Below are 12,876 nucleotides of genomic sequence, written 5' to 3' on the forward strand. Positions count from 1 at the left end.
TTATTTAACAAAAAATATTATTTAATTTTTTATAAAGGACATTCGTTATTATTGTAATATTTTCTGTAATAATATTCTCGATGTATTTATGATTGTAATATTTCTATACTCATAATGTAATTACGAAATATGTCAATATCTGCGATAAGAAAAATGTAAAATACAGCTGCAGATTGCAAAGAGACATTAACGGGCGGGACTGGTATAAATAGGAATACATAGTGTGCATTCTTTGTCGTCTTCCTCGAGAGCTGAGAGAGCGAGGAACCCGTGACGTAGCATTTTATGAATGAGTAGACTTCATTTGTTTGTATCTAGATTTAGCTGCCATTAGAGGAGAAATTACAAACTAATGTAAGTTGAATTATTGTTGTGGTCTAAATACATTATAATTTATCAAAATTGTGTATTACTAATGTAAATTAGCTTGCCCATGTCATCTATAATATTTCTTTAAAGAATTTTCAGCATTTTTAGCGATTATCGTTGGTGTTGCTGGGCTGTGCCGCGACCGAACGATTTGCAGCGGCGGCACATTTAAAAAATTGTTCCGCTAAGTAAATCGGGAGCAGATAAGATTAGCAGTGAATTACGAAAATATTTTTCTTTTACAGCAATCCTGAGACTGACGGAATTTATTACTGGTTTCACATTTGTGCATTCATAGGCGGATAGTTAACGTTGAAGTTTAACAATCTGTTGGTTCTTTCAATTTCTAAAGCAAATAACTTAAACATATAGTGAAGTGTATTTTATCAATGATAATTAAACGTTCAGGTCGGCTTGGCAATATTTAACCATTTTCTGCTAACAGAGACAGTCTTGTGTTCCATAGCTAACGCCGGGAAAGAATTCAGTAAATATTTTAAAAAAAAAACACTGCATTTAGAAAATGTGTGCCAAGGCCGAAATATGTAAAAAATTTAATTTATACAATTTTCAACTAAATGTTCTTAATCAGTTAATATGAATTTATCAGCATGAGAGGGTTGACTAAGTTCACGTAATTTTAAATGTGCTTAATTCTGTCTAAATGAATTTTTATTACCACACGTAAATAAGGGGTTCTACAACAAAGTTCGTACTGAAAGAGTAAATAACAAAAACAATTTAAAGTAACATTTACAATCCCCCCAACATAATCAAATCAATTCACAATTCATTCATTCTATATTTTATTTTTTTAAATTTAATTTCATTAAAACTTACATCCTTCTTCCACCTACATGTTTATTCACAGTGTCTCCACTTCCTCCTATCTGCCAACTCTATCTTTGACCCTCCAACATTCCAAGTCACCAACCTACATCAATGGAACAAATCAACTTCTATCCTACAATCTAATCACTGAATGACTGTTTCCTTCAAACACTGTTTCTCTATTGTCATGTAAGGAACCTCTGATTCAGCAAGCTAGTACTATGAGATTTTGTTTTTATATTCCAGTTCCAGTTTCCATTTGGGAATTCTTTTCAATAGAAAGATAACTGAGTTATAGAAACAATATTCTTTAGTAACGAGCCATTGGAGCCATGATTAATATGAAAACACCAACAGCCTTGAATTATCTTTATAAATTTGATGCTAAAAATGCACCACCAAACTATGTTTACATGCAAGCTAAATACAGGAAAATGTCCTGCAGTGTAGTGAGAGAGATTATGACAACAAGTGACATCTGCATAATTGACGACAATGATTTAAAACTTTTAAACAATTGGGGTGGGGGGAGAGGGTGAGGAATTTATTGCTGATAACAGCATGCATGCATGCACGCGCACACAATGAGCACTTGAATGAGAGAAGCAGCTGTGTTAAAGAGAGAGTGTGTCCACAAATCTGGGATGTCATCAGATCTTTTACTGGATGTAAGTATGACAGGATGTGTATGATGTACAGCATGACCACAATAATCGTGGTTGAGCAGCCACCCATAAGTATCATCCACACGTGGACCTCTGCCCACAGCGTGCAATAAGTCACAGAGTTTAACAAGGATACAGGAATACGAGGCCTGGACACACAGGGGAGCATTAAATAAGATCACCAGAAATGATGATCTCCAGAACATACTGGTCCATACTAATGAAAGAGTGAAAACACATGGAAGACCACATGGCGAGGCATCACGCATGCCGAGAGCAAGGGGGAGGTGTTCTCATGTGTTTGATGTTTACAGGATAAGAAATGGACTGGCAAAAGATACGGAACCTACTGTCCTACCATGTGTGTCCATTTGCTGGCCTGCAGTGGGCTACAAGCACTTCTTTCTTCAGCAAGATAATACATCATCTTAATGCTCTCAAATTATGTGAAATGACTTGAAAAACACCCCGCATATCTAAGAGTGCTTACATTTGTGTGTGTGTGTGTGTGTGTGTGTGTGTGTGTGTGTGTGGTGGTGTGTGTGTGTATGTGTGTGTGTGTGGGTGGGGGGGGGAGGGGTGAAGCAGAAGGGGACATGCGCTAGGCAGCCACATTATAAACGTTAAAATAACTCTGTAGCATTTCATGTGGAAATAACAACTGAACATATTCCGTCCACATGAATGGGCATCATCGAACTGTAGCTATTGAAAACATGACCACCAAGTTGTCAAACATACTGCACACCACAAAAAACAAGGACTTCAATAGCTGCTTCAGTATTTGCGCCATCTGGATCCTCTACCTACAACTAGCTTTGAATTACATAGGTGAAAAATGTCCTGCCACATCTTCCATTCTCTCAAACCCATTGGTCTGAACCCTCAGTAATACCCATTCCTTTACTCTTATTGTTCCACCGAGCGAGGTGGCGCAGTGGTTAGCACACTGGACTCGCATTCGGGAGGACGACGGTTCAATCCCGTCTCCGGCCATCCTGATTTAGGTTTTCCGTGATTTCCCTAAATCCTTTCAGGCAAATGCCGGGATGGTTCCTTTCAAAGGGCACGGCCGATTTCCTTCCCCATCTTTCCCTAACCCGAGCTTGTGCTCCGTCTCTAATGACTTCGTTGTCGACGGGACGTTAAACACTAATCTCCTCCTCCTCCTCCTCTTATTGTTCCTCTCCTGCTATTTTCCACACCACTCCTCCTCAGTGCGAACCCTATACTCAGTCCCCCCCACACCCTTTTGCGAATGTCACTTTTTCAGTTCTGACAGTGGAAACTTCAGGTTGGAATAACAACAATATTAGAAAAATGATAGATTGCTACTCAACATAAAGATGATCCATTGAGTTGCAGACAGGCACAACAAAAAGACTTTTACACATTACATCTTACAGCAACAGCAGCTCAGACTGGAATATAAAATTCTCATTTTTACACTTCCGCTGAAGGACAACTGTCCGACCCTCTATCGTACCTTCCATTTCCTGCTCACTTATCTACTTGCTCTGACTAGTATCAGCTTCGGTAAAAACTCAGAGTGTCAGTATTTAGGTGTCTATGCGGTTGTGCATGTGTGAGAATGTGTACATATGTAAGACAAAAAGATCAGTAGCTCAAAAGCTAACAACTCTGTGCTACGTGCATTTCTATGATCCACCAATCAATCACCTACAGCTAAATGGTTGCCTTCCTGATTTTTAATACTTTGTTGCCTGAGAGGAAATGGAATTCATACTACACATATTGTCAGTGCATTAGCTATTCCATTCAGAACATGTGTGTACCCTCAATACTACATACTTTCATGTAATTGTAATACTACAGTAAACAAGAAAAGTACTTACTTATCTGGAAGTGTTATCCGCTTTATAGCATATCGGCAGTCGTCTATCTTATTCTTAGCTTCAAAAACCACTCCAAAGCCACCTCTTCCTAGACACTGTATTGGCTCAAAGTCTGTAAGGTAACGTGAGACAAAACCATGAGATTCATTCAACAGCAAACCCGGCTCCGAGTAACTTCGTGGTGCCAGCCGCACATCTACTCCAGAATCATGTTGTTCTGAAGGCTTTTCCAAAACTGTTTGTGCCTAAAATACAAAACTATTATTTTTTTTACAAGTATATGCTGTAAATGAAAACTTATTCCAAAAGATACCGCAATTACAAAAGCATGGCATTATTTGAATGAAAGTTTACAAAAATAAAAAGTTACTGCTATTTTATTGTTTCCTTAGGTTCCAAAAAGGCATCTGCACCAGCCAAGGTGTCAGAGGCCTCTAGGGTGGTTAAACTTAATTTAACTACATTCCACTTCCCCCCTTTTTACTTTTGCTGATGTTCATCTTATAACCTCATTCTCAAGATGCAATCCATTCCATTCAACTGATCTTCAAAATCATTTGCCATCTTTGACAAAATGACAATCTCAATCGAAAAACCTCAAAGTCTTTTTTATTTATTCTTTCTGAACTTTAATTTCTTTTCTATACTTCTCCTTACAGACTAACAAATGGTAATTAGGTTGGAGTTCAATGTTTGCCTATGTGTATCAAAATCCATGTTTCATTTGTGGAGTAAAAAGGAAAACTTACCTGCTTGTCCACCAAAAGCTATCAGCAGAATATCTTTAAATTTAGCAATTTTAACTGCAAAATAATATTAAACAGTGCTACACATTATTGCAAATTATATATTAGCTGTTACTTCAGTATTTTCCCACAAATTTAAATTAAATTTTTCCTTTATCAAAGCAATATTACTGTTCCTCATGTTTTTATATACCATATGGAGAGGAAAATTTTTATTAATGTTGTAATTGAAAACAGCTAGAATCCTTGAATGAAATTTTCACTCTGCACCGGAATGTGCGGTGATATGAAACTTCCTGGCAGATTTAAAACTGTGTGTCAGACATACTAGAACTCAGGAGCTTTCCCTTTTGCAGGAAAGTGCTCTACCAACAGAGCTCTCCGAGCACAAGCACAAGTCGTCCTCACAGCTTTAATTCTGTCAGTACCTCATCTCCTACCTTCCAAACTTCACAGAAGCTCTCGTGCTAGTTCTGCAACGTTCACAGCAGAGCTTTTGTGAAGTTTGGAATGTGGGACATGAGATACCGGCAGAATTAAAGCGGTGAGGACAGGTCGTGCGTCATGTAGGTGAGTGCAAAAGACAAATGCAGTAAGAAGATTCAAATCAATGAAGTAGTTATAAGTAAATCAAGATACTTGCACAGGATAGCGTAGCATAGCATGCTGCACTGAACCAGATGTTGGACTAAAGACCACAACAACAGTATCTATTATTCGTGAAATGCTTACAATGGAAATGAGTGTAAAGAAAATAATTATTGTGTGTCCACATGATAACAGTCCAGTGACACTCAAAAAAGAGAATCAAAGATAATGGAGCTTTCTCTCTAGCACGCAGAACTTCAAAAACTTCAGCCTCATGGTAAAGAAGCAATACTGGCAGAAATTGAACAGGCCATAATTTTGACTCTGTTACCAACAGAGGACAGCCATGAAAGAAATGGGTGATTTATAAGGATCTTCAACTTGAACCTCAAATAAGTATCTTTACTAAGTACCAAAGGTGGCTACAGATTACAGTCTACAAAAAGGTAGTACCTATAGCAAGACATTTAGCACCATTACACAGTGACACTATTTGACCCATTTTGACCGTTACTGTAAACAAAGTCTGCATTTTGGAATGGTGCAATGGATGAAGAAATTTTCATGCAGGAACCTGACAGCTTTCCAAGATTCCAAATCACTTGTTATCAAGCTTCATAAAAGTTTTAATGAATGAAAACAGAGATCTAGGTATGGGAACAGGTGTCTTAAGAGGATGTTGTTCAACTCTGGATTAAGAAAGCAATGTAGTATCCTGCTTTTTTCGTCCAAACAAACAAACAAATTACAGTAGTAAGTTGTGATACATACAGATAATGGCTAAATGATTGCAACAACAGTATGTAGCATCAAAGAATTTTTACATGCAGTATAGAGAGCATTTATAACAGCAATTATATGTTATAAATTGTCTGGAGATGCAGTGTCAATATTAAGACTGTGGGTCAATCTTGGTAAGTTGACTTACGTTTGTGGAAGATATTTTGAGAAGTTCCAATACGGAAAGCAAGACTGATCAGTACTTCAAACAAGTGGTATGTACATCCACGGGAAGTTGAAGAATCTTATTACCTGGACATCTACATTTTGAGATCACTGGTTGTCTAATTTATTTCATTGGCACCACTACATAGGGCACACCATTTTATATGAACTAGACATCTCACTTTCTGCAGTAACTACATAAGAGGCATTGGACACTAGTATTCTTACATCTATAAATATTGGCAGTGTTCATTATCCTTGGGTATAGCTCTGACTTCGTGACAAGAAACCATGAGATATACAGTAATGCCAGTATTGCTGTAGATAGTATGTTGAGAAAGTCATCCAGCAGTGTAGTATCGAAGCACAATGGACAGTCAATTTTGTGGAATAATAGACAGGAGAGTTGTGTGTCACTCTGCAGTAATGAGGTAGAATACAGAGTACCTGTTTGATTTACTAAATTAAGCAAATATGATTAGGATTTAAGGTGCCGACGATGATAAGACCATTCAGGACAAAGCAAAGGCTGAGAGATTGGGAAGGATAAGGAAGGAAGTCTAGTGTGTTATTTTCAAAGGAATCATTCCAAGATTTGCATTAAGTGATTTAATGAAACCATAAAACATCCAAATATGAATGGACAGATGGCAATTGAACTGCTATCCTCCTGAATGAGATATCAATATAGTGGAGATGCTGAGTCACAGATAGGCACAACAAAAAGGCTGCAGCATTCAAAGGTTAGAGAGTATTAACTACTGGGAACTGCAAAGGTTTTGCATATGTCATGCACATGCAGTCAAATTGTGCTTTTGTAGTTTGGATAACAATGGTAGTTGCTGCAGCAATCTCAACAATGGATCACGTTGCTCATGAAAAAAGCATTCCCCCCCACAACAACGAATATTTATAAATATGTTCGTTATGATGGGATTCTTTGCATAACTTACTGACCTTCACCAATAAATTTCTTTAACTCAGAACCCATTTCAAAGGTTTTAGTTATTTATTTTTATATCCAAACTAAAATTTCTCATGTTACTGTCAACAGCACTAATGGAAATTTTCCTTTTGGTACAATTAAAATTCACATTAACTCCATAACTTCACGTTAAACCAATATTGCCTCCATTACTCGAGAGATTATATATACATAAAAACAAAGATGATGTGACTTACCAAACGAAAGTGCTGGCACGATGATAGACACACAAACAAACACAAACATACACACAAAATTCAAGCTTTCGCAACAAACTGTTGCCTCATCAGGAAAGAGGGAAGGAGAGGGAAAGACGAAAGGATGTGGGTTTTAAGGGAGAGGGTAAGGAGTCATTCCAATCCCGGGAGTGGAAAGACTTACCTTTTTTCCCCCTAAGGTAAGTCTTTCCGCTCCGGGGATTGGAATGACTACTTACCCCCTCCCTTAAAACCCACATCCTTTCGTCTTTCCCTCTCCTTCCCTCTTTCCTGATGAGGCAACAGTTTGTTGCAAAAGCTTGAATTTTGTGTGTATGTCTGTGTGTCTATCGACGTGCCAGCGCTTTCGTTTGGTAAGTCACATCATCTTTGTTTTTAGATATATTTTTTCCCACGTTTCCTTATATATATTTTACACTCAACATTCATGGAATCTCAGATTACCTGGTTGGAAACTTGTGCACATGCCGCCGTTTTCTTTAATATGCTCCGAAACCTCTGTGTTAGTAGATTCAGCAACACTGCAGTCGATATGCTGATTATGGTAACTTCTTTCCTGAAATTGAAAGGGGTCAATATCACACATTACTACCTGAAATAAATTTTCTGTCTTTAAACCAGGTATGGAAATTATTTTAAGCGGCATTACAATGTTCACACACATTTGTATTGTTTAAGAATAACACTGTCTATTTGTGTATTTTTCGTATACTTGGATGAGGGACTTCCACATTCACTGACAAATTTGTCAGAACTAAGTTAAGCACAGATGTTCCCATCTCCAATGAATACTTGGACACCGACATAAGTCAAAGGAAAAGGTTCATATAATGAACAGCACAGGCATCTGGACAGCAGTGATGCTGTTACCAGGGTAAACTCTCTGAGGTGCGTAAAGTCAGCAGGTGTCAGCTGGATATGTCACAGCAATTAGCAGCATTAACATTTTTTCAGGTGCTACTAAAGAGGGTGGGACTGGCAATGTGTGAAAATGTCAGACTGTTCATTTCTGAGTAACTATGAACAGTATGTATCAAAGGATGCCCAAAGACGGGAGAAAGGATGATCTTTAGCTGGTGAACAGATTAGGACCTGAACCATGGAGGACATTCGAGGCCTAAAAGATAAATGCAATCTGTTGTGTGTGAATTTCTTGATATCCAGTTAATGTACAGTATGTTCTTATAGTCCATAAATGTTTTTAAAGAATAAACTTATTACATTATTAATTTCACTAATTCAGAGTGACCGAGAATAAAGGAGAAGCCACTATATGTATCTAACTGGGGTTCACTGCAATCGAAGAAAGTGTACTGAAAAAATTCTCTCACCAACTGAAACTAGGTACTAGCAAATGTGGTAACTATTAAGAGACAGGAGATCATCTGTGAATTGGATGCAACAGTTTCAAAAGTGAGAGTATTCTGAATGCAACAGAGTAGGGATACTAGCAAGAGGGGACGACACTGAGTTGGGAAAAAACCATGTAGATTCAAACACAATATAAATGAAAAATTGTTGCAAGCAATTAATAATACAAGCAACTGGCAACAACAGTTTGCTGAGCAGCATAACTAGCAAGGCAAATATGGCACATAAAAAAATAATGTTAGATCAGAATGGTGGCAACACATCAAAACAGTACAAGAAATGTATTCGTAGTTGTGAATATGAAAAACCATCAGCTGTACAATGGAATGACAGCAATGAAAATTTGTGACCGATTGGGACTCGAATCTGAGCTTCCCACTATCACGAGTGGTCACCTTACCATCTGGCTATCCAAGCATGACTCACGGACAGACCCAGACTTCCATTATGTTGTCAACAATGTGTCTACAACCTTTACTCATAGATCTGTTATATACATTCCTATACAGAAGAGACATTTTACTTGAAAGTCACTTGCCCGGTGTCAGTGGATAAATACAATATTGCAGTGCCTGTGTTAGTCCGAATTATGATGCAATTCTTTCAGACATGTATGCTTATCCAAAGGAACACTGCATCATAGTTCAGAATAATGGAATAGCAATATAGATATCACAGCAGAGGGAAGTTATTTATGACAATAGAGATGCTTAAACAACTTAAGGAGGTAACAATAAAAATGAAGAGGGGTGTTTTAAAGAATATGTGTGATGCAAAGTACAATTGAGACACCTAGGTGTTCACACGCATGGAGATGGTGTACAAGAGGCTCCATGGAGAAAATAGCAATGATTTTTATGTAAGGTTGGAAAGAAGAAACATACAAGCAATCTTGCAATGTAGCAATTCTTTGGTGAGGTGAGCTTACAGAACCTAAAGATGAACCTTAAGTCAAAGTGCCTATCTGCGACTCAGCATTTCTGCTATATTGTGAGTAGCAACTTTCTTTCTCATATATTGTTTCTAGATATTATAGTCATTCTGGTCACCTCTAGTGATACTGAAAGAGGTATTAAATGAGTTGGAGGCTGACCCGAACAAAAAAGCACGTAGTTGTTTGACCAAATCAAACAGAGCTGGCAGTCATCTGACCAGAGCAGAGCTGGTCAATAAATGCAGTATTGTCGACTAGTGTTCATTGAGTGGGAATCAATATATAAAAGTAAAATTAACCACTATCATCTAACAAAAAAGAGCAAACTGCCTTGCACACTGTGTGTTGTGGTACCATTAATGTGCCACATAGAGCATTACTTTGTCTGAGAATGTTATTGCACTTATAATCATGAAATATACTATGTTTGGATAGAGGCAAGAGGTGTGACAGTGGGTATGTGTCAGATTTGAAATCTAAAGGTTTGAGGTTTGATTACCAGTTGGTCCTGGAATTGTTTATTTCACCACTGACAATAATTCAGTAATGTTAAAAACACCAAGCTGTATCACACTAATCTGGACAAGTCAGTTTAAAGTTGGAAGAATCCAAGGGCACATCAGATGCAATAGGACCATGCCAAGCAAATCGTGCCAAGCAGTTGTATTTTATCTGCCTGCTTTCCATGTCAAAACTAACAATACTTCTGTTAATTCAAATTTGTCCATACTCTACTAACACTTACATCCCATGAGCAAACTAGAACTGCTTATATCCCAACACACACACACACACACACACACACACACACACATTTTTATAAAAAATTCACAATTACAAATTTCGACATTTTCTTCCCACACATTCAAAAGATAGCCGTAGCTTTTGAACAATTTTTTCTTCTCTAAATTTCTAATACCTCTGGGACACACACGCAAATACAACATGTTCAGAAGATATCTGCATTCAAATGTATCAGGAACTTCTACTGGAAATAGGAGATAGTCGTTTGAGCCACTTATCTGAACTTCCCACACATCCTGTCCTATCAGAGTAATTCAGGCATCTCCAAGTGAAATGGTGCACAATTTCTGTTTCCAAAAAATTAGCTCCATTATTGGCATTTTAGTGGCGCACACATAAGAAGATGGTTGATGGGTGACCCATAATGATAAAGAGCACTCTATTAGGTGACGACTCTGCCACTGACATCATTCTGTCAGGTCTGCCTGTAGCTTGCTCTTTGCTAACTGTGTAGAATATTTAATGTTCATTTTGGTGTTAGTTCTGGTATGCTGAGATTAGTTAACCACATCTGGTAAATGATCATGCACTCATATGTCATCATCCAGGTGAATGGATGCTCAAAACATGCACCACTCTATGGACGCAGGCCAGTGGAGACAGTCTTATGCTGTGGGGCACATTCACCTGGGTTTCCAAGGGACCTGTTGCAGTAATCAAAGACACCACGACAGCTCTGGACTATGTGAAGGTTACTGCAGATCACCTGCATCCTTTCTTGCTTCATATCTTCCCCAACATCTTCCAACAGGATACCTATCAACAGTCAAAAGGCCTGAATTGTGCTACAGTGGTTTGAGGAATGTGATAGTAAACAGACGTTGTTCTCTTAGCCACCACATTTGCCTGATCTAAACATGATGGAATACTGTTGTGAGGTTATCAGGCAACAGTTCGATGCCCACATACCACTGGTCCACGATTTACAGAAACGGCATGACTTGCATACATATCTGATGCCATCTACATCCAGAAATCTACTAAGGACTTGTCAAAACCATGCCATGCAAAATCACTGCTGTATAGACCACCACCAGGCTATAAAGCAAGTGGTCATTATGTTCTGGCACATCAGTGAATGTGGGATTTTGTTCTACAGTATAACTGCTCCAGATGCTCCATAAACAACTACACTCCTGGAAATTGAAATAAGAACACCGTGAATTCATTGTCCCAGGAAGGGGAAACTTTATTGACACATTCCTGGGGTCAGATACATCACATGATCACACTGACAGAACCACAGGCACATACACACAGGCAACAGAGCATGCACAATGTTGGCACTAGTACAGTGTATATCCACCTTTCGCAGCAATGCAGGCTGCTATTCTCCCATGGAGACGATCGTAGAGATGCTGGATGTAGTCCTGTGGAACGGCTTGCCATGCCATTTCCACCTGGCGCCTCAGTTGGACCAGCGTTCGTGCTGGACGTGCAGACCGCGTGAGACGACGCTTCATCCAGTCCCAAACATGCTCAATGGGGGACAGATCCGGAGATCTTGCTGGCCAGGGTAGTTGACTTACACCTTCTAGAGCACGTTGGGTGGCACGGGATACATGCGGATGTGCATTGTCCTGTTGGAACAGCAAGTTCCCTTGCCGGTCTAGGAATGGTAGGACGATGGGTTCGATGACGGTTTGGATGTACCGTGCACTATTCAGTGTCCCCTCGATGATCACCAGTGGTGTACGGCCAGTGTAGGAGATCGCTCCCCACACCATGATGCCGGGTGTTGGCCCTGTGTGCCTCGGTCGTATGCAGTCCTGATTGTGGCGCTCACCTGCACGGCGCCAAACACGCATACGACCATCATTGGCACCAAGGCAGAAGCGACTCTCATCGCTGAAGACGACACGTCTCCATTCGTCCCTCCGTTCACGCCTGTCGCGACACCACTGGAGGGGGGCTGCACGATGTTGGGGCGTGAGCGGAAGACGGCCTAACGGTGTGCGGGACCGTAGCCCAGCTTCATGGAGACGGTTGCGAATGGTCCTCGCCGATACCCCAGGAGCAACAGTGTCCCTAATTTGCTGGGAAGTGGCGGTGCGGTCCCCTACGGCACTGCGTAGGATCCTACGGTCTTGGCGTGCATCCGTGCGTCGCTGCGGTCCGGTCCCAGGTCGACGGGCACGTGCACCTTCCGCCGACCACTGGCGACAACATCGATGTACTGTGGAGACCTCACGCCCCACGTGTTGAGCAATTCGGCGGTACGTCCACCCGGCCTCCCGCATGCCCACTATACGCCCTCGCTCAAAGTCCGTCAACTGCACATACGGTTCACGTCCACGCTGTCGCGGCATGCTACCAGTGTTAAAGACTGCGATGGAGCTCCGTATGCCACGGCAAACTGGCTGACACTGACGGCGGCGGTGCACAAATGCTGCGCAGCTAGCGCCATTCGACGGCCAACACCGCGGTTCCTGGTGTGTCCGCTGTGCCGTGCGTGTGATCATTGCTTGTACAGCCCTCTCGCAGTGTCCGGAGCAAGTATGGTGGGTCTGACACACCGGTGTCAATGTGTTCTTTTTTCCATTTCCAGGAGTGTATTTCTTGGG

General features: G+C 40.2%; 1 protein-coding gene across 1 annotated transcript in view; it reads right to left on the minus strand.

Annotated features, from left to right (window-relative positions):
- LOC126260144 (eukaryotic translation initiation factor 2-alpha kinase) overlaps window positions 1-12,876 on the minus strand; it is a 220,521-nt gene that overhangs the window by 94,859 nt on the left and 112,786 nt on the right. Inside the window, exons 10-11 of the mRNA XM_049957398.1 lie at window positions 7,648-7,759; window positions 3,722-3,966 (exon numbers count right to left, since the gene is read on the minus strand). Coding sequence (XP_049813355.1) covers window positions 3,722-3,966; window positions 7,648-7,759 — 357 coding nt within the window. The remainder of the gene's footprint in view (window positions 1-3,721; window positions 3,967-7,647; window positions 7,760-12,876) is intronic.

This window comes from Schistocerca nitens, chromosome 5, assembly GCF_023898315.1.
Source record: "Schistocerca nitens isolate TAMUIC-IGC-003100 chromosome 5, iqSchNite1.1, whole genome shotgun sequence".
NCBI lineage: Eukaryota > Metazoa > Arthropoda > Insecta > Orthoptera > Acrididae > Schistocerca > Schistocerca nitens.